General features: G+C 34.2%; 2 protein-coding genes across 5 annotated transcripts in view; both read right to left on the minus strand.

Annotated features, from left to right (window-relative positions):
• LOC149411351 (uncharacterized) overlaps positions 1 to 2,503 on the minus strand; it is a 165,017-nt gene extending 162,514 nt beyond the window's left edge. For all 4 annotated transcript variants that reach the window (XM_089647045.1, XM_089647047.1, XM_089647046.1 and 1 more), the window contains exon 1: positions 1,709 to 2,503. In XM_089647045.1, coding sequence (XP_089503171.1) covers positions 1,709 to 1,739 — 31 coding nt within the window. In that variant the 5' untranslated portion in view covers positions 1,740 to 2,503. The remainder of the gene's footprint in view (positions 1 to 1,708) is intronic.
• A 10,368-nt stretch (positions 2,504 to 12,871) lies between these two features.
• Positions 12,872 to 15,383, minus strand: LOC149411352 (thialysine N-epsilon-acetyltransferase-like). The gene is made up of 4 exons (XM_089647212.1): positions 15,177 to 15,383; positions 14,700 to 14,751; positions 14,399 to 14,619; positions 12,872 to 13,906 (listed from the first exon to the last, which is right to left on the minus strand). Exons 1-4 carry the CDS (start codon positions 15,258 to 15,260, stop codon positions 13,679 to 13,681), a joined length of 585 nt encoding a protein of 194 aa, XP_089503338.1. The 5' UTR covers positions 15,261 to 15,383; the 3' UTR covers positions 12,872 to 13,678.
• Positions 15,384 to 23,662: the final 8,279 nt, after the last annotated feature.

Consider the following 23,662-nt stretch of genomic DNA (forward strand, 5'->3'; position numbering starts at 1 on the left):
GGCCTTTAACGAATAAATTGATAAATATCCTAATAAACTTTCAGTAAAATACGAATGTGTTATAGAAATGTAGGAACAGTTGTTCATAAAATTGTTTTCGCATTTCGTCATTGAATTTTATCAGGACAAACGCAGGTGCATGAACACGTTTTCCGATATATTATGAATGCACTAAAAATTTATTAGGAAACGGCCTGCAATCCCATTTTTAACAGAATATTAATAAATCCGTAAAACTATTTTTTTTTCTCTATGCTCTTGTGAATATATCTAATTATAATATGGACATATCTGATATCTGACTAGGTAGGTGTATATATGTTGCGTTGGACAGTAAATATTATCACCAACTCTCGCAGAAAAGTAATGTACCTACGTAGGTAAGTGTAACTTGCAGCTTAACCCATTTGCCACGCTTCTGAACCAGAAAGGCTATTCTAGATAAGGGATATTGCTATTGTATAACAATGGCACTTTGCTCTTTCAAAAATAACTGGAACAAATAAAAGAAAAAGAAAGAAGCGTACCGTACTACACGAAGAATAACGAGATTAAAAACTAAAAAAAATAACATCGCTAATGATTAATCATCTGCTCTGATGATGGACACTGCAATGCTGTCCGAAACGTTGGCTAAAGAAGGAGGAAGCGCAACACGGCATAACACCCCAAAAAAAATCACTATAATATGTCTATTTTTGAATAAATTTACTCGTATGTATCTATGTACATTTATACAACGTTATTTATTTACGCCCTATTGGGCTAACATAAAGTAAATATAAATGAAAGTATAACGTAAGTTGTGCTAACTAAGTTTTGTTGTATATTGTAAAAATGGTATATCACGTAATTGTAAAAATAGTATTGAGTTAAAAAATTACAAAAGTTACAAAACGCATAAGTTAAGGACATTTGAATAATGTAGAAAACTCACTTCTTTAAAATGAAAAATAAGGTTAACAAATTAAATTAAATAGTAATAGTAATATTTGTGACGATTTCGTATTGTCACTAATACTTAATATTTAAATATGTCTACAACATTTCCAAATATATTACCAAAATTATGCAGTCGATTTATATGTGTGTGAGCCTGATAATATGTTTTAAAATAATCACAGGAAAAGGTAGCACCTTTTCTCGTATTTCTAGTAGGTATATATAATTTGATATCAAACGATGAGCATAAAGTTATAAGTATTATAAAACAAAATATATTGAAATCTTCAAAGATTTATCGACAACTGATGTCGACGCGACGCCGACGCTACAATATTGAATTATAAGGATCTAAATAGAAAACACAGTAGAAAAAATGTTTTCATCAAAAACCTATGTTTTATGTTTCTAATAAGCAACGTGGGATATATGCATAGATACAAAAGAAAAAAAACTTTCTTGCAGATTTCATCAATCGGTTTTCAATTATTTTTTTTGTGATATGTACTTGCACACATTTTGATTTCGATTTCTAAAAATCTTTCTATCTTATATTTAAAACGGAGTTAACGATATGAAGAGAATAAAAATATTTGTACAATAAAAATATTTGTACAATAATAACATTAACTTTTGTATTTTCTGGACAGTGAAACATTCTGTAATTTAAAAATAAACGCCACAAATTTAGTAAAAACCGAGATACGGAGCAAAGTAGGTAACTACTTAACAAAATAATTAAATATTTAGAAAAAATATCACTCACCGTAGTGGCAGTCATGTTTCACAGTGGCCATTCTGTTGATCTCAGCGCTTTTCTTAAGGATTTTCACTCTGAAGAATTTCAGCCAACTTTTTTCAGAGGGGTGAGGAAAATAGTTTTTTACGCGTTGCAATCTGATGTTATTAGTATTAAAAATCTATGATTACTGATAAAGCGGGTGATAATCATAAAAAACTGACTTTATCTATAAACCATAGACATCAACGGATTAAAAGATAATCTTTTTCAGTTCTGAAAAGTCATTCAACGTGAAGCATGGTGCGATTGAAGCATTTATTATATCTGCGCCATGTGGTTTTGTGGATAACGTACCGACGCGATAAATCCGATAGTTATTTATAAAATTGTCCTTATCAAGCGGCCATCTTACCCCGGCGTTACGAGTATGTCGACGTTATTTTAAAAACACAATAAACCTTTCAGATAATGTCCCTTATCAATGCTATCTGCTTCTGGTGCACTCGTCGATGGGAAATATCGCGTATCGCGTATACCACAATTGGCGTTCAGAGAGAACACTCGTCCTAATGAACTTCATTCAAAATGGCGACGGACTTTTAAGCGGGAAACTCGTGAAAATTCAAATTTAATGCATTAAATTATGATAAATGTCGTATGTATTTGTTTTTGATGAGTGGTCCTGTGCGGATGCGCGCGGCGGAGGAGTTTGCGGATGTCTGCCGGAATTTTGGATTTTGAATGGAGCGGCCAAATGTCAAAACGGAAAAAGAAGATGGCGGACTCTGTTTTCCTAGTCTATGGTTCGTGTGTACGAAACAACGGTCTTATCAGCACTGGAAACAGCCCGGCCGCACGCTCTTATCGCCGCCGCGCAGTGCGGGCTCGTCTCGCTACATGAGGAGCTGATGGAATAACTATAAGTTAGTGCCGATCTAAATACATTCGTACGTTCGACGACCCCGTGGCAGAGCGGAGAACTTTTTGAATCTGGACACAGGTCGCGGGTTTGAACTCTTTAGGAAAACCTATATGATTTGTGCGGTTGTTACGCATGTGCTCAGGGCCGGGCCCCGTTGCTACCGCATTGTAGGGTTCCCACCACTTTCCCGACAACGGTATAAGTAAACTGATTGTTTTACCTCCTTCGTCGTACAAACCAAGACTCTTAATTTTTTTTTAATTTACCGAAGTAACATTTAATTATTATGAACTACTCTAGACCTTCCAATGTCCATGCATACAGCGTTTCATATTTACACACAATAACAAACATATCCAGTAACTATATAAAAATAATAATAAAATAATTTGAAATAATTTCTCCTCGTCATTGCCGAATCTAAAGATAAACAAAAAGTAAAAAAAATATTATAAAATTCATATTCCAATTTTGAAAATAATCATAAGATAGCTATGATATGTAAACTCACTGTCAAGGGCTGTCTCAAAATGAATATGCGTTGTTATAAAATTAGCCTGGTAACGAACAAATCAAACACCGGCCCTGAGCAGGCGCAATTGAAGCAGTTGGCTACGGGCGCCGACTTGCCAAGGCGCCAAGGAGCACCTTGAGTTTTGTACTAGCGCCACGTGGCTCAGTGTAGGCCCTACAGGAGAAAATATACATGGCAGGTCTTTAAGGAATTAATTGACAGGTTTCTTAATAAACTATCAGTAAAACACGAATTTATTATGGCGATGTAGGAACACGTGTTTATAAAAATTCTAATATTTTCGCATTTCGTCATTGAGTATTATCAAGACGCACGCAGGTGCATGAACACGTGTTCTGATATACTGCGAATGTACTAAAAGTTTATTAGGAAACGACATACTATCCCGTTTTTAACAGGCGCATTGAACTGATGGTGTGCGTAATAAATGAGGATTGCCTCAGTTTGGCCACTTTTCCCATCGTTCATTCTGCTAATTTTTATTTGCTCCGTCTCTATTGGTAGGAATACGATGTAATATTTAGTGTAGGCTCAGAATGATGGTCTAATGTCTTAAAACAGAAATAAAATCAAAAACAATTTACTATCGTCCGAGTAAATTTGAAACAAATGCCAAATTGGGTTTGGTTATTTTTATTTGGTTCTAAGCCCAGCCGGACTTTTACATGGATTTTAACAGACATAGGAATTAATAGACGAGAAGATAATGGCGAGGGGTAAAATCAACTGTTGAAGAACGAAGGGGGTTAAGCTGACTGTGATTCGTCAATAAATCAATCTGACAGTAAATAGGCATCTCGCATTATAATATCACCATTTAGTTCTTAAAAGTAAAATCTGCTTTTGAATGAATAGACATTTTTACATGGGAGCGCAAATTACTCGCCACGTTATGAACTAATTTGCGAAGTCCAAATTCGGCAAAGTAATTTTCTTCTGTTTGCAGAGTCGTAGTTAGTTTCAGAGTATTTAGTTAAGACACTTTTACAAATGTTTCATAATTTACTTACCCCAGTAAACAACGATGAGCACACTTGAGAATCGCTACATTGTGATGTGATAGTATATGTTTCTAAAACTGATCCATATAATACGGTGTGAATAAGCTTAAAATAAAGTAAAATAATGCTTACTTATGGAATGTAATACGACAATTGGCTTTATTCTCTTTTTCACATCTATTTTTACAAGTTTTCATATCACAAGTCAACATTTTGCCGTGTTATTTCGTAAAATGAACCGATGATGCCTTGACCATAGTTCGCACAAGAATGATGACGTCACGTTTTCAAATTTCACTTGAGGCCATACGCGAGCCCAGCCGGCTCCAATGGAACCGGTATGGGGAGTGGGGATAATACGCTTTTAATCACTTAGGGCAGGTCTACTAATATTCATATGTCTATGGATTTTAAGAACAAAATATATCTAGTGAGCTATCGAATATTAAAACACAATTTTTTTAAAGTATGAAATAACAGTAAACTGATTAACTGGATGTGAAACAATATTAGTAAACCATGTAACAGTAACATAAAATAATATAGAAACTAGAACAATACTACATATAGGTAAGACAAATCACTAAAACTACATTACCAACGCTACTACTACTAGTTCTATAAATGGAGTCAATGCATTTATCAATAGTACCCCCAAACTTTCGGCCCAGATCTCCTATCCTATTGGTTAGTGAGTGTGTCTGATAGTTGGTTGTGTATGTATTGCAGAAGAATGTTACATTTTGTCTTGTGTTCCTAGTCAGCGCATGGAATTTAGTAGTGGCAACTATGTAAAGTCAGGTTTTATCTATTTTCTCCAGCTCTATTGTCTGAATTGGGTGAAAACATTTTCTTGTATATATGTGGTCTGAAATCTGAAACATAACTTTTTTGAAATTTCAACGTTGACAGTTTTCACGTAAAAAGATTGATTGTTTGTTTGGAAAAAGTAATATTATTATATGAAAAAATATTTTTGCAAGGGAAAAAAAAAAACAACGGAATTAAAATTTATTTTTCCTTCCACCATCATGTAGAATCACCTCCCAAAGTTTTTGCACTTTACCACCCTGTATATATATTTTATTTTTATTTTATGATGCTCATTAATGTTTTTATTGTCTCCTTTCTCGTCTGTATCTGTGTTTTCTCAAGTAAAAAATATATATTTATGTTAAAATGTGATTACTGAAAAAAAAATATATATAAAAAATGGACTCATAATACATAATTCATATTTCCATATTGACGAGCCGCCATGCAGCGCCCGCCACTCACAGAAACGTTGCTCTCCGACAACAACTATAAAACAGCCGTATATAGGTACTATACTACGGTACCTACTTCTCCAAGAACTAGAACATAATAGGAACCTACTCGTACACAGAGGCCAATAATACTTCAGCCACCAGCCACTAGTTTCTAGTCAACAGTATGGGAAAAAGTTTTGAAAAAAATTCCGATAATTCCTCAGATTCATTTATAAATGTTTATAGTAAGAGATATCCATATATTACAACTATCAACAAAAAACCAATACTGTATCTAACCAAATTTAAAAACAGACATGTATAACGTGTCACTGATGCAATAAGTAGGTAGGTATATAACGAAAAACTTTATTACTGTGAGTCCCCTTTTTTATGGGTTCAAAAAACATCAGTTTTAAAAAAAAATAACTAACTAACTAACCATCACGCCGTTTCCCCGCAGGGGTAGGCAGAGAGGACGGACCGCCAAACAACTCGGTCTTGGCACACACTCCTTGCCTTATTCACATTCATACATCGTCTCATACATACTCTTCTATTATTCTGACTCTTGAAATGGCCTGAATCAAGTATCTGATTCACTTGGTCGTGCCATGTCTTCCTCGGGCGTCCCCGACTTCTGCTACCATTCACATTTGCATCGTATATTCTTATTTACCAAAATACTTATTGTAAGTACAATAGCAATCCTGAAAATAATGGCTTATCATCATCATCAAAAATACTAATTCCGGATGTCTATGCGTCCTGCGTAAAAACATAGTTCAATGAACTCAGGTTTGATTTGAATTTAAATGTAATTTTCAAAATTGGAACTGATTTTTTTTTAAATAATTTCTACAAAATTGGAAAATAATGTGACCTTTCTGGGGTGCCCTGTACTAAGGTCACATGGTACATGGTTTTGTGTATTCATTAAAAATTAGGTCAAGTTTTTTGTGTGATGACGTCAGACCTTTATTACCTATATTTTATAATTATTTCCCTCAATTAGTATTTTGGATGAAGAGGAATACATATGGTAGTTAGTTCCAAAATTTCTGCACTGAAATAAATCCCTATTTCTAGTATTACGTAGTGGAATCCGAAAGCTTATCAATGCAATCAATCAATTATGGCATATCAAATGCATTATTTATAATTTTATATAGAAATACCAAGTTCGTGAAATTCTTTCAATTTCAATAGGTCTGAGCTGGTTCACAATATTTATAATAGAAATCAATCTAACATATTGATTTTCCAGGATTAATAAAAAATGTAGAAAATCAGATCAAATGAAGAGTCGGCAAACATCGTCTGAACTGCCGATTCGGTATACCTACCACCAAGAATCTACCAATAATTAGTCAACTTCTGGAACGAAAGAGTATGTATGTAGTACCGTAGCAGAACGATACCTACGTTGGACAATGTTCTAAGTGATTTTTTTTTCAAAAAATGATCTTTGAATGCAAAACCATTTTTTGCTCATTTCTAAAACCAAAATAAATTTCAGAGCTATCTGTGCTGTATTTCCGTATATACTTGTATGACGAAGTTCTAACATCAAGTTTTTAAAGCTTCTATTTATTTTACAAGGTTCTAACATCACTTTGAACCTTTTGCAATTTTAGATGGATAGTGTGCTAATTTCGCCTTACCACGTTCCGAAGTGTCAAAGATTGCAAAGACGAATTCTCATTACATATTTAACATTTTTTGATTTTGAGGTTCAATATGTTTAGCCTATCCATTACGATTACTGGAGTACTCCTGATGTACTTGGAGGAAATCAACTCAGTGGCTAAGTTGGCATCGCGTTTGGGTCCCACCCAGGCATAGTAGGTACGTTCAATTTCTTGGCTTGCATACTCCTTCATCACGACACAAGCAACATTTTCAACTTACTGTGGTGATAGTAGAAGATTTTTTTAATGTTGTCAGGTTGTCAACCCGAGAATGTTTCATTTTCTTTTAAAAGTAATAAAATTTATTTAGCAATTAAAATGAATTGTTCAACTGTTTATGGTGCACACGTACTTGTTATTGCTCTGTATTAATTAATGTTCAGTCTATACTTCATGTAGTTTGTATTTTATGTTTTGTGTGTATTTGTTGACGTTTGTTTGTCAGTCATTTGGTTGAACACTAGCGAGATGGGCGCACTTTGATCGTCGAGGGTAGTCGAGCGGAATACAGAAGCTAATGTACGATACATTGTTAGATAAAAAACTAGATGAGACCCATTCGAAAAGCTTTGTGTCTCTGAGAACGTTAGGTGGATTTTTTTTTACTAAAGTTTAAGGAAGCACCTTAATTATCCAGGAGATCACTTTTGAAGTGGAAGTTCTTAAATATTATTTGATCAAAAATTATTCAGTTGGCCATGTTTTTTGCGATGCCTTCCGACAAGAGTTCCAACTACCCACTATCGACTTTTATATCATGACGACATGCAAAAATGTTCTGATTTTCATGAACACGTTTTCTGACATAGTGATTTTTTATTCTATATTATATTCGTAATTGACTAAGGACGGGTCGTTTCATATAATTTGAACAATTCATCAAATTTCAACGTTAATTTTCAAGTTCTGTGAAAGATTTTTTCAAGTTCTGTTTTTATTTCAGTTTTTTCAAGTAACTAGCCTACAATGATATAATAATAGAACTTGAATAAGTCTTTCACAGAACCCAAAAATGAATGTTGAAATTTGATGAATTGTTCAAATTCTCCGAAACAACCCGTCCTTAGGACGGGTTGTTTCGGAGAATTTGAACAATTCATCAAATTTCAACGTTCATTTTCGGGTTCTGTGAAAGACATATTCAAGTTCTGTTTTTATATCATTGTAGTTTAGTTGCTTGACAAAACTGAATTAAAAACAGAACTTGAAAAAATCTTTCACAGAACTTGAAAATGAACATTGAAATTTGATGAATTGTTCAGATTCTCCGAAACAACCCGTCCTTAGAGTTTATCTTTCGATTTTTGATTTTATATTTTATATTATATTCGAAATTTACTAAAATTTTATCCGTAAACTTGTTGTTAATTTATTGTAAAGGCCTGCAATCCCGTTTTTTAACCGTCAGTACCGATAATTTGAAGAGATACTTTTTAGTGTAATTTTAACTACAATAAAAAAAATCTTGTCATAAGTAGTACCTACTGTGTTAATTTAACGATACTTAAATTAAAACCTCGTAAAAAAGCGTGTTTTTGGGTAGAAATTATAATTTATGTACAAAAACATGTGTACCAACGTAAATCAATAATTTTACATTGAAATTTACGATCATAAAAATGCTATTTTTCTTCCATTTTTTATATTATTTTTAATTAATCATATTTACATACTAAAAAAGCACACTGATTTATTTATTAATAATTACCAGTAACTCACAAATAATTGCCAAATTGCCTCTAAAATCATGAAATATTGAATTTAAATGCCTATCTATATGTTATCATTTGAAACACAATAAAATAAAATAACACATATTCGTTAAAGATATTTGATTTACCTTTTGATTAAAAAATAATCATCCAGTTTAATATCCCGTGATTTTCCCGGTCTGCGTTAGTACTAAACTATTTTTTCGGGGTCATTTTGAGCAGCGCGAGAGCTAATCTGTTGTATTTATCAACGCACGGCCCAGTTTCAGCATTATATTGCTGCGGTGCCGGAATAATTATAAATTCGTCAGTAAAATAATAATAATTTGAATAACGTTAACGAATAACTAAGGAATAAGCGCTCTGTTTCCACGCAGTTGTTCTTCTTTCGTATGGTGGGGGGTCAAAAGGGATCATTTAGGTCTTTCAGTCTAGGGCCTCAGGCGTTGCCCCTAGGACCTCATCAATCCCGCTGAGGATGAATCTAGCGGGCATTCGTTGAGCACATCTTCGATGGACTCACCGATTTAATGTCTCATCGATTCATCATGTAGGCACCGCAGCTGTGGTACGAACCTATGAAATTAATCCAAACCAAAGTTTACGAAGCAGTGGGAATCCAGGCTGTCTCTCAGTGGGTCGTGCACGAGATGGCCATTTCCCACGTCGGCCGATTGCTACTAAAGTTTCCACCAAGATTTGCTGCAGTGAGAGGTAATCGGGGAAGCCTCTCTCCTTCCATCCAGAAGGATTCACGCAGTTGTAGGCAGGGACGATGGAACGCAATACTTCTTGGTTCCTAATATATCTGAAATACACCAACTATACAATTCCGTAGTAGGTACATTATTTTGATGTATCTCATAAGGTTTAGCCAGCGTTAGCAGTATAAGCGCCTGAAAGTATTTTTTTACTTAATTACAAAACATCGACTTTTATCTACTTTCTATAAATATAATATGCATGTATTATACATTTTTTTTATATATATTAACTCCACACAGGAGGCCCTGAAAAAAATAATTTCCCCTCAGGGCCTATGTCATCTTTGGGGATGCTGTGTGGAGGGTTTTTTGTGGAGAGGTAGGAGTGAACATGGGGATTGAAGAGTCCCAAGTTGTAGGAGGGAGGAAACATAGAGGCCGGCAGTTCGTTCCACAGCCGAGCTGTTGAACCTAAGAACGAATCGTAGAAGCGACCCGTTCTCATGTGACAAATGTTAACCGTGTACAAATGTTGGGCGCGCGTTTGGCGTGTATCCCGACTACGCACCGGTGCCGAAGGGATCAATGACGCTAGTTCCTCAGAGCATCTTCCATTGTAATACCGATAGAACAAGGACAGCATACCTACCTGACGCCTGTGCTCTAAAGATTGCAGTCCGTTTGTTAAGATTGGGGAATCTATCAAACGGACCGCCCGTTTCTGCACGGAGTCAAGGGTTTTTTTCAGGTATTTTGGGGCTCCGGACCAGAGATGGCTGCCAAATTCTAGAGTAGGGCGCACTTGCGATTTGTACAGGGTCAGCCGTTGTGTACTATTAAAGTATCTGCGGGCCATGTACAGTACGCCCATTACATATATGTATAAACCTTTCTGAAGAAATTCTCTAAATGATAGTCTAAACTAATCGCTAACAGACAAAGGCAGAGAGCGACTATATTTTATACTATTTAGAGATAAAACAGTTTCGTTGTGGAATGATTTATCGCTTTTTCCGTTTCTTCTCTTCTAGGAGTTGGGTATCTTTATGTTCTTTTTTCCAAATGTTTCTGACTTTCACCCTACAATGGTATTTTAGGCCATCATTTCAAATAATAATAATAAGTAAATATTTTATTGTCATCCTTTTTGAAGTGAAACTTCTTTAGGCGCGTAATTCGGGGACGGAGTAAAACCGAGTCAGGATCGACACGAAAATGCGGGTACCCCCACCACCGCTCACCGTTCACTGTCCCTCACTCACCATATGCGCTTGTTGAGGTGGGGGAGCCGCTCACGAACGTTCTCTCTCTTCTCTTCTTTCCTCTCTCTCAGACACCAGCGAACTGCGCCACGCCAAGCATCAGCTGCTTGGTTAGTATACTGCGTCGTGAGTGTAATACGAGTGAAATACGTAATTGATTGTGGTTCATACGGTTTAACAAAAGAAGTTTCACTTCTGTCTTGCGTAGGCTTGACACACCCACTTTTTTTTTTGTAACAAATAGAGGTATTGATATGCTCACTAGGATCTTCATGCTACGGATTCCATTTCCATATTATAAAAATTGGGTAGTTTGGAAAATATGCGTTTTTCTTTTTTATTATTATAGTAGAAGAAGTCAGGGACGCCTGAGGAAGACATGGCACGATCAAATGAATCAGATATTTGAGTCGGGCCATGTCAAGAGTCAGAATAATAGAAGAGTAGGTATGTATGAATGTGAATGAGGCAAGAAGTGTGTGCCTGACCGAGTTGTTTGGCGGTCCGTCCTCTCTGCCCACCCCTGCGGAGAAACGGCGTGATGGTTAGTTAGTTAGTTATGCAATTTTTCATTACTCACGCGACTTTATTCTTTGAGCATGAATTCCCTTTCCAAACACAAGTCTTGTCTCTTTATGGTGAGGAAAGTCATGATTATTACTTATCACACGTAATCATTTGTATTTAAAAGACTATACAGTGTATAATATGTATATCTATGTAGGTATCTGACTTGATTCACGTGATCGTGTCAAGTCGGGGCATCCCTGACTCCTCTTTCATCTACTTGCGCGATATAAATCACGTCGGCAATGACATCATCATGAAGGAAATACATATTGATTAAAACGGCAACTAAAAAAATATCTGATAGATTGCTTCCAACCAATGTGTGATAATGGCAACCCCCGATCGTGGTATGTTGCGAGACTGAAGGGAGTGAAGAAGGGAAGGAAATGAGAAGAGGAAGGTTGGGAAGTACCTGGCTACCCAGACCTGGTCACCAAACACATCATAAAGCCTTTATAGCAAACGTTTCGATTCTAAATAGTGGTTTTTCGCCAAGTCGATACTAGAAGTATCTGCAGTTATGGAAAATAAATGCCTTTCAACTAAATTAAGAATTTTCCTCATAAATGTCGATGCAAAATGCGTGGGTCACTTTCAATTTGCTACTTTTAAGGCGAAGATATTAAATTTCGATTAATCTTTACTTAGGACGGGTTGTCGGCTTCAAATTTCAAAGTTAATTTTCAAGTTCTGTGAAAGTTCTTTTCAGGGTCTGATTTTTTTTCAGTTCTTTCAAGTAACTGGCCTATAATTTTAAAACAACAGAACTTGAATAGGACTTTCACGGAACCCGAAAATGAACATTGAAATTTGATGAATTGTTCAAATTATATGAAACGACCCGTCCTAAGAATCAGTATACATTATGAATACCAAAAAATATGCTTTGGATAAATTGAGCTTTTCCTACAGCTTTCCTTGCGTAGAATTAAAATAAAATTCTTAGTTACGTTAAAAAAAATATTAGCGTGAACCGCAAATAAATAACCAATAAAAAAATAAAAAAATTTAAGCGAAACCCCACAAGAGTCCCAACTGCTCCCAATCGTCTGGAGTCAGTGAGACTTCATTTTCATCAATAACGAGACTATCTGCACTCCGGGAAGTGGGTTATTTTCCATTTCCAAGATTCCATCGCATTCACACATGCATTTACGAAAACAAAATCGAAATTCAAATAAATATGTTTAAAAATAATTTTCTATGGCCCAGATTATTTGTGACAGTTTTCCTTGATTAACTTTTTTTCTTTCTCATAAAACTGTCCACAAATAAATAAAAACCACTTTTACCACTTACCACTTATTGGTATCTAGCACGGGCGATCGATAAAGAAGTTATCGATTGTGTCATCGTACCCGAGCACGACTGCAAATCGCTTACTTACAAACGACAGTTCACGTCAGAACAAGTTACCGACAATATCGACAAAACCTTTATCGATCGACCGTGCTAGATACCCAGCTAGATGCCAAGCTATTTTTATGCCTATTACCTAAAAGAGGAACTAAAGAATAACAAGACAAGTTTTTGGCTTTTAATCTGAATTTTCAATGTCATATAAATAATCACCCTTTTTGTACATACAATTCATTTGATTAGAAAATGGGTAAAGAATAAGTAGGTAACGTTGTACATATATAAAACGCGGCATTCATAAAATATGTTGTTTACCTTGTTGCGCCCTTCTGAGTCTGGTCAATTTAAGAGTACTTACTCGACACATTATGCATAAAGCCCTAATTCCATGTCCCCATTTACAAACAAATTAATGTAGCAAACTCGCCCCTCGCCTACATAGAAAGTAAATATACCAATGACATTTTTAATGTAACAGATTAGTTGTTTAAAACAGACTTAAACAATTGTTTTTGATAATTTCAGTGTGTAATAATAAAAATAATTTTCTTAATTCAATGTAAAAACCACTGTAGGGTAAAACATTATTTTTGCAACCATTGTTTGTAACCTTTATGTACAAAATTGTATACCAATGTAAAAACCCCATAGGCGTATAAAATGAATAGACAAATAAATCATTATATAAAAACAATACGTTAAAAGATTAAATAACAAAAAAAATCAACTAATCTGAACATTCGAATTTTTTATATTTTTTATTCTATTTTCACCAGCAGATACAATACATAAAAGTGATTCGTGACCAAATAATTATAAATCTGAATATAATATTGTGTTTTGTAATTTGTAACTGAAGACATTTTTAACAGTTTCCAAAGTTTCTAAGCATACTTCCAAATGCTTCCAAAATTTTATTTAAAAAAATATTATCATGCATTGTTTAATTTTTCTACTTCGATTTTAAAAACATAATATTTAATATGTATTATAATGATTCCTTTGTGCACTTTTCTCCGACACCTCCTGGCATAGCATCCTCGCAAAGTTGTGCCCCCTTGTAGAGGATGTTCAGCGCGTCCTTGCCTAGGCGGTAGAATAGCCAATCCTCAGACTCGGTGAGGTTGGTGGCACCGATCAGTTCATACATCGTCCTGGCTGGGTTCCACTTCAACACGTGGAAATCCACGCGGCAGCACCCAGTGTCCAAAGCATACTGTAGAAAACAATAATCTACAATATACACGACAAACTGGTCTCATGGAGAATCAATAAAATCGATCTGAGCATGTTTATTTATATTTTATTTTAATTTTTAAACTAACATCCACGCTATCTGCAGTAGTGACATCCTTGACTACACAATATAAATTTTATGTCTGATTCAAGTGACTACAGTTCCATCTAGCGGTGAAAGATAATACTAATATGAATATTTCGTAGGGATTTTAGCGTTGATATTAACATTTTTGTGATGGTTTTAAACTATGCCCACAGGATCGCATGGAGTTTTCAATATTAGGCAATTTCAGAATAACAAGGTTCCATGTGACACAGTACTCCTATGCGGTAATAGACTCTAGGAAAAGGTAATCTAGAGTTTATTATTCCATAACATTGCCATGTCAGATAGAACATTATTAACGAACCTTGAAATATTTATGTAAAAAATAAAATTGAATAAAATATTCCTTTTTGTTTTTTTTACCTTCGCTATTGCCTGAAACATTTTCTTACCAACTCCCATCTTCCTGAAGTTTGGTTTTACGAAAATATCTTCCAACATCAGAGATTTTCCCTCCCATGTCGAATATGTATTGAAAAACAAGGCATAGCCCACTGACTCCGAAATATTATTTTTATTTGTCACTTCTGCCATATAGCATTTAAATAACGGCGGCGAAACGTCAAAAGCGTCCCTTTCGAGAGCTGAAAAATAATATTAAAATTAAAAACCTAACGAATAAAAGAAAGCAAGAATTAGCAATTTCAATAGGTAGTTTACAAACTGTCTGTTTTAATTTTGGGTCCGTCTGGCATTTCTTCAAAAATAGCGAGATCCTGAAAAATTACCACCAATATATTAAAATTCTACCGTAACCATTGATGTATTATATTACCGTAACCATATATCTGTAAGTAAATAATTGATTGGTTTATAATATTATGTTCTGTTTCATTTTAGAGAAACCGTTGGTACCTATAAAGAATATCCTAACAATTAGTCAATATAAATTTAATGGACAGAAAATTACGTTAGGTTATGTCATGCGAGGTTGGGAGAGGTAAGGTATTGAATAGAGTAATTTTTTTAGTCACTGAGGTAAGGTTAGGTAGGTTATTTTAGATTTTAACGGCTTCTATACTGACGGATTATAAATAATGACCATCTTTCCCGACGAAAAATTGATTAAAATGCTGAAATAATAAATTATAAGACGAATTGTATATTATAATTTCTAATAGGAATCTAATTTAAATCTTACCTGTATCATTTTGTAAACATCGGGCATGTCGCTACGCACTGCCGGGCGAATTTTCACAATTTCAACAATGTTTTTCGCGTCCATTTTACCGATTTATTTTTAAAACTGACAGAGAATTTGAAATGATGTATTTCGAATACAGAACACATACAAAATAAATATGTTTTAATGATTTAGTGATGGTAAGTTTAAGTTAGTAGCTGTCAGCTGTCACCGGTTATCAGCTGTTTTATTTATAGTAGGCACAGGTAGGTACTGAAAACTAGCCATTTGAAATATTTCTACCAACTTCAATTGGCTAAATTGAAAAGGAAAGATCCCACGTTTCAAATAAAATCAACCTAAAAATATTTACCTAACCGCCGCACTTTTAATAGTCAAATATTATGGAAATTTCAACTTAATTACTACAAGAATCATGGGGTGAAGTATTAAGAGCAGGGAACTTACAGATTCACTCTTGTAAAACCATGTTTTGTGTTCCGAATGCAATGTTAAATTAACGATTGCGGATTTATCTGCTGACGCATTTAAAAGATTATTTTTATGTTCAAATGGGAGTAGAAAATTAAAGTTGCACGCACAGTTGTTGATGTTAGCTCCTGAACAAAATTTATAAATGTGGAAAAATGTGCGTTTTAATTTTTTTTTAGTTTTTTCGTGTAGTTTTTTTTATGGACAAACGCGCTACAGTTTTTTTCCCCGCCATCTTACCGGCAAATGCTTTAATTTTTTTTTCACTATGGATGCCATTGATTGACTCGTCCAATTGTCCAAGATTATTTGAATTCAAGATACAAAATTCATCAAACTAACTGCTTAATTTAAAAATTCATAAAAATGGACTCGCCCAAATGTGCTTGAATTTGAGATAACCTATTACACAAAATTTACCCAAATCATGCTACTATTATTATGTCCTGTTTACCCGCTGCATTACGGATAGACATTGTAGTCAAATTAAATTTACCAACAAAATGATTTAGTGTTTACTTGTTTTAATGTATTTATGAAATGTTTTCCATTTAATTGCGTTAAGCAAAGATATTAGAATACAAGACTTCTGATATCTTTGGTGTTAAGTCTGGTGAGTGGTTTATTTATGAGTCTGTTTTAAAATCTATGTACGCTGTTCATTGAACTCCTTTTAAAATTTATTTTATTTTATTAATGTTGTCTTTCCGGAAATGAGTTCTTTTTTTAACTCACTAGGTTATTTATTTACATTATAAATAGTATTGCTATTATTTTGTAATATATTATCACGAAAAAAAAAAAAATATTTAAATATGATGCAGAATTCAACGTCAAATCATTCGCTTATTCCTCATGTAACCTTAATTTATGTTTGGGGATTTGTATACAGATTCACTAATTCAAACCAGTTTTGTGTTCAGAATTTATCGGTAAAATTCCAATGGTGGATAATTAGCCGATACATTTCAAGGGAAACTATTACTATGTTCCAATTGTAGTTTAAAATTAGAATTGCATACAATATGTTGCAAAAACGCTGAGGAGAACCATTTGCTTTTCCCTTATTTAAGCTTGTGTATTCTTATGCAGAAACAATTGTATGTTATAATCAGTCTTGTGTTCTGAACGCTATTTAAAATTCGAGTTGCGGATACAGCCCCCCCTCGTCATGGTCTCCAATGACAAAAAGGTTTAGAACCCCTGCTCTACCCAAACAATTCCCATTTTACGTTATTATACCATACCAGGCAGCCAATTATCCAGGGCCAGTGGAACCGTTGCATCCCCTGTGAAGCTGAAAGTAATTAGGGAGGAGACAAAAGTTTGGGACGTAACTGGATTTTCAGATCTCGTTACTAAACATAGCTTAGAGCATCTTCCTTGGGGTTTCTATAATGCTATTTGATCCTTCAAGGGCGTGCGAGAAGTATTATGACGGTAGATGTTGCATCCAAACTTAAAGCGCATTCCCTATACATGGTGTCCGGAAAGTAGTGATACAAGCGGGAAAATGAGTAATCTATCACATAAAGAACTCAAAAAACATTTTTATAAATTTTTATTCGGAAGGAACTAGATCTATTCTTCCACGCACCTAAACAGCTGACAGAAAGCATAACTAGCAATCCATTTTTTTTTAAATTTTATCTTCACACTCGATTTACTTGAAAATGGAAACTCGAGTAAAATAAAGTTATACCACTAAATCGACTCCAAATGTGATGCAGTTGTACCACTAGTTTCCGGACACCATGTATTAAAGCCACGGGATAAAATTTAATAAAACAAACAAGTTTTTAGAAAATTCTTATTTCAGTCATAAAATATAATATTTTACAGTTAACAAATAAATATATATATATATAACTATGAGTTTTACAATGTTCAAAGTTTTTCTTTATGCTATAAAATACGTTTTAGGTTATGAGAACCTGCGACTGTGACCGCCCTGAAGAGATACACTGATAGAAGTATATTAGAGCGTGTCTTGCGTTCCTGAAGTAATGTCAATTTTCTCTCTTCTTCGGTGAAATTGATCAAGCAGTTTCAAATATATACCTACATATAGAAATTCTTTCTTGAACGGATAATACATAAATTCAATTTCGCTGGCAAGCCTGGTGTCTAGTGGTCGGAAGATCCTAATCAGATTTGGCATATATCAGTTTCTAATGGTTTTTCGTTCAGTGGCAACAACCCATCAAAAACGAAGTAGGTACATACAATTTGTTTGATAGCAATACACCCTACACAATTATGACATAAGGGTCCAACATTATACAGTGTGGATTCACGGCCAATAATGATTGATGGTACGTATAAAATACAATCAAAAGTACTGCTATTAAAGGATGTCACAGGCAAATCATTTTAAAGAAAGCCAAAACTAGTTTGGAACACCCACCAGCAGTCCCCTTTTACCCCTAAAATGCCCAAAGATAATGGATGCATGGCTACATTTATCAATTTCATTTAAATCTAGACTCGCGATCAACAATGTTATCTTTTTATGTTTTTTGTTTCATTCTTAAAGGGGGCTGCTGCGTGGGCTATTTCTTAGAGAACTTAAATTCGGATTTGAGTCCCAAAATGCCCACAAAATGCCCGACTACACTGAATAATTATTTTTTAATCAAAATGTATAATATATATCTAGTATAGATATGTGCTACTTTATTTATATAAGAATTCAATTTTTCATGGTTTTAGAGGCAACTTTGACATTTTTCATGGTTTTAGAGGCAACTTTGACAATTTTTCATGGTTTTAGAGGCAACTTTGACATTTTTCATGGTTTTAGAGGCAACTTTGACAATTTTTCATGGTTTTAGAGGCAACTTTGACATTTTTCATGGTTTTAGAGGCAACTTTGACATTTGTTGTGACTTAATAGTAATTATTAAAAAAATAATCTTAAATATAAAATATATATAAAGCATTGTAAAAGAAAAGCGAAAATTATATAAAAAAAAAATTGTTTTCCAATGTAAATCGGTCATTTGTTATTTAAATTTAAGCCCACCAAAATGCTTTTATAATATATTTTTATTTTTATTTCATTGAAATTACATTTTAAATTTTATTTATTTATCTATTTATAAAGTTTTTTATGTGTATTTATCGAAATCTGTCTCACTAGGGTACACCTGTGTCGAGACAGACGTATTCAGATGCTTAATAATTACCATTGGCAAATAATTGCCAAAGTTGCCTCTAAAATTGTGTAAAATCGATTTCTTTAATGACCTACATTTCATAATTTGAAACACAAATAAATTATGTAGCACATATGGGTACTAGATATTTGCTACACCTTTGGTTTGGAAAAATAATTATTCAGTTTGGTTAAGTATTTTGGCCTCAAATCAGAATTTAAGTTTTGTATGAAAAAGCCGTGCACCCGTCCCTCTTAAACAAAATCAAATTATAAATTAAATTATTTTTATCTATCCAGGCCACCAATGCACAAGCAAGGATCTCTTTAAAATGATTTATATGAACTTTAATTACCCAGAGAAGGACTTTAAACATCCTTTCAGACTACACGAGTTAGGTTATGTTGTTTGAAACTATTGTAACATTTGATCAACATCAAATCGACAATCAGCACCATTTGGAATTTTGGATATTCAAATGTTTCCCACTAAATGCCGAATAACCAGCTGACAAGCAAACAACATTGTACATGATAGCTGATCACAATTCAAACATAAGCTGAAACAGATCAAGAAGATCTGAATTTGGGAGGCAGGTATCGGTACCACCGCCCCAGGAACCATTTATTTGATAACCAACACCTCTGCCATAGGTCACCACAAGTGGTTCGCTATCGTGACTTAACAGAGGTAACCATAATTAATGGGGTGAGGTTTGTCTAAGGCCTTGGCGGCGGATGAGTTTGTCTACCTAGTGCATGGGGGTTCGGATCGGGAGACCGATTAAGGGGGCCTAGTGACCTCTCCAGCCAGACTCTCTCGACCATAGACTAAATTAGACTAGACACGGCATATTCATTTAAAAATAACCCCAACACAATTTTGGTTTGGTTCACGTGCACATTTATGAAAAGGCCCACGCACTGTGTCGCAATGTGAAATGGGCACTGTGCATTGCGTTTTACCTTTTGTCAGTCTAGAGTAAACTATTTTGCTTCTCAGCTATGCTGGGCATGTTCATTTTTTCAATCACAAAAATAACCCAGTTCCAAATATTTAAATTTGAATTATGTCTATATTACAACACCTCTGACAACAAATTCTCCATGGTTTCGCTTACGAGTTTGATCGCTTGTACAAGGAGTTTAAACAGAGTTGTGTTGTTAAGTTCATCTCCATATTTGTGACGTACGCTACGTGGCGTTATTTTTAAAATGAATTTAACTAGACAGGGCTAATCTAGTATAATACATCAATGCTCTCGACCCATCACCTTGCAACGCAGAGGGAGGGATGAATAAATATGTCCGACACTCCTGGACGCATCGACACCAAAATTTCTACCCACACCTCATACCTCTTTCCTTCTCAGAACTTCCTCTCCTACCTTTCCCGAAAAAGCCCTCTATACAGCATCCCTAAAGATGACACTCCTGTGTGGAGCTAATATAAAAAAAAGAATCAGCATTTAACGGGGACCGCTCAAATGTCAAACATTTTGCTGATCATCGATTCGACGGTCATCAAATATGTCAAGCGTTTGATACAACCCAACCATAATGTATCAAGAACCAACCATGTGAGCGTTGGGGAAATGACTCTAAACTGGATATAAATTAAATTTCCACCTAGGTTTTTGAGGTATGTAGTCCTTCATGAAACATAAGTACAGTAATTATGAAAAAAAAAAAACGATAAAACTCATACTCTATCAGTTCAATACATTTCTTCTCGTAATAATTAAGTTGTAGAAAATAATATTCTATTATTATGTATGATTTACGGTCATACGCTTTAAAGGACACTACAAAATACTCTTATTCTTCATAGTGAATTTCAAAACCTTAATTTAGCAACATTATGTGTAATATTTAGGACTATTTAACCAGTGTACTAAAAGCCTAAATACTGAGAAATGAATATTTACATTATTAATAAAATAATATGAATCTATTATTACAATGGTTATTTGTATATTAAATACAGATTACTAATTATAATTATGTACAAAAAAAATATTATTGTTTACGTATAGTGGATTAATGTATAAATACAGGGTGTCCGGGGTTAAGTGCACAAACTTCGGGAGGTGATTCTACATGTACCAGTAAAAAAAAAAAATAAGAACTTTATTCGAAATTTCAACATTTTAAATAGTTTTCAGGTACAAAAGTTGAATTGTTTGCATGCAGAAAATACGGAAAAAAAATAACAGAATCTTAAAAAAATCTTTTTCTCTTCTACCATCATGTAGAATAGGCTTCCGAAGTTTGTGCACTTTACTCCCGGACACCCTGTATAACCATAACAATTATTATTTAATATATTTATCTCATATTGTGAAATAAAATGTTAATTTTTATGTATGTATGTATTACAAAATCTTCAGAAAAATATCAGGCATCAAGATAATCACTCAAGAGACAAACCAATAGAAGTGTGTTTGGGTGTGTTTGTGTGCCTGAAGTAAGGTTAATTTTTCAGTACTTCTGCTGAAATTGATTAAAATATTGAAATTATCAATAAATTTCATTGGCCAGTCTCGAAACCAGGAGTCGAAAGGTTGTAGGTACATACAGGGTGTATCGGCACTAACCCGACAAACTTTAACCAGCTATTCCTTAGCACATTTGGAGTAATAAATGTTATGGGCACTTTGCTGTCCGGTAGCATTTTTTTTCAATTAAAAATTTCCACACTCCATCACTGTCATTGGCATTGCTTTTCGTGTTCAACAGCTGTTATAAGCAAGTATGTCGAAAAGCGTCTTCGCTCTTTCGCACACACTAAATAATAATAGTTAAAAATGAGACGAATGGTGCCGTGCCATTTCGTTGTGATTGTAAAAGCGCGCCAATATAGGTACACACGTACATTATTCAACGGAATTCGAATAAAATATTGCCAGATGGGTTTTCAAACTTTGACAAAGGATAAAACAGTGGTGACATATGGTGAAAATATGAATAGTAAATTTTTTATTAAAAAAAAACGTTACCGGATAGCAAAAAGAACATAGGATTTTTTACTCCAAATATGCTAAGGAATAGCTGGTTAAAGTTTGTCGGGTACGTGCCGATACACCCTGTATATTGACGACATCAGTTTTCTTTGAAATCATTACAGATCAATATTCTTATGATTAGTTGTCCTATCTCCGTGGAGAGTGTGGTGGCCATCTTGAACTCTTCCCCCGCTTCTTCATAATATTAACGTATTTCTAGTCTGTTCACACCATTTGTTCAAAAGTAGAGAAAATAATCGACATAAACCAAGAATCAAAAAAAAATTGATTTGTAATGAAATCAAAAAGTGTGGTTTGTAATTAGGTCAATGTATAACCACGTAAAAATACATTTTTCTGCATTTACCACCACTGCTGTCTTTTAGATTCAGATTTACGAAATTTTATGATTTATTTTCGCAAAAATCGAATTTTTTCGAATTACACAAACAAATTTTCGTGCGCGGACAAAAATAAATTTCGAATTAAAAAAACTTTTGGCATGAAAATTTTTTTCTGTGGATATTTTCTTGGCAAAAACTTCGAATTATGCGTTTTTTCGAATTATCCGGGTTTGAATTAAGGGAGTTCTAGTGTACTTGGTGAATAATCAGTAAAAATTAAATAGGATTCAAAAAACGTTACATACAGATATTAACCACTAAATGAATGTAGGGTTGGCAATTAGCAATAATTTTACAGTATTTTTTATTACTACATTAAAAAAAAAATGCCAAATTTTGAATCTGTATAACCCATAAGAATCGCAACTGCCGAAGTCAGTGGTTCTGTGGCATTTCAATCTATAAAAATAAGAAAAAATATTATTTTAAAATGTTACGCAGGTACCCAAAATACCCTACTTTTCAATAATAAAATTGGAAAGAAATATTGAATTGAAAGATTTTTTTTTTAATGTTTGAAATTTTATGAACAGTCTTTATAGCAGTTTGACATTTAATATCACAGGACAGATGCACATTTCAAATATTACGTACAGAATAAATTTATTTAAAAAATTGAATATTCAAAGGGTTGATATTATAATGGCACAATTACCTTTTAGCAACTAAATTTATGAATGCAAATAAAACAATGTATTTAAAGAAATAATAAGACAGAAATTATGTACAGCCATTTAGAAGGTATTATTTACATATACGGAAGACTACTGTGGTAAAGTGATTACGACTCAAGTCATACATGACTCGAGTCCTATCAAAAGGGGAAATTCCTTTACATTAAATAAATATTCGGTAAGCCTTTGAAAAATGAATTGTGTAATGTCAAATCATTATCTTAACTATAAATCAAAAATCTGTTTCCTGAATTAGCAAAAGCAGTCGAACGGTGAGCTCTTGCATCGTGAAGTTTTCCCATTTTTTATGTGAAACCGTGTGAAACTCTCTACCACAAGTGTCCCAACCGTCTGGGGCCAGTAAGACAATGGCATCCCCAATTGGGGTATGTTATGAGGCTGAAGGTAGTGGGGTGGGGAAGGAGATGAGGAAGAGGAAGGTAGGGAAGTACCTGGCTATTCAGATCTGGTCACCAAACACGGCCAAAGCCATTTCAAGCAACGTTTCAAAACTGAATGGTGTTCTTACACCAGGGCGATACAGAAAGTATCTTGAACTCTGGAACGTGCCGCAAGTATAATTCATATTATTTTAAATGATTAAATTGCAAATAACAAAAATTTACTTGTGCACGCCGGGATTTGAACCCGCAACCTCCAGCTTGCTAGTCGAGAGCCTTACCCCTCGACCATGGAGGCCGTGATATTATTACAGTCTGGAATTTTTACATTAGCACTTAGCGATAAATCGATTCACATAAATAAAGAATCT

This window comes from Hesperophylax consimilis, chromosome 26, assembly GCF_061612785.1.
Source record: "Hesperophylax consimilis isolate HC1 chromosome 26, BYU_Hcon_1.0, whole genome shotgun sequence".
In the NCBI taxonomy this organism is placed as follows: Eukaryota; Metazoa; Arthropoda; class Insecta; order Trichoptera; family Limnephilidae; genus Hesperophylax; species Hesperophylax consimilis.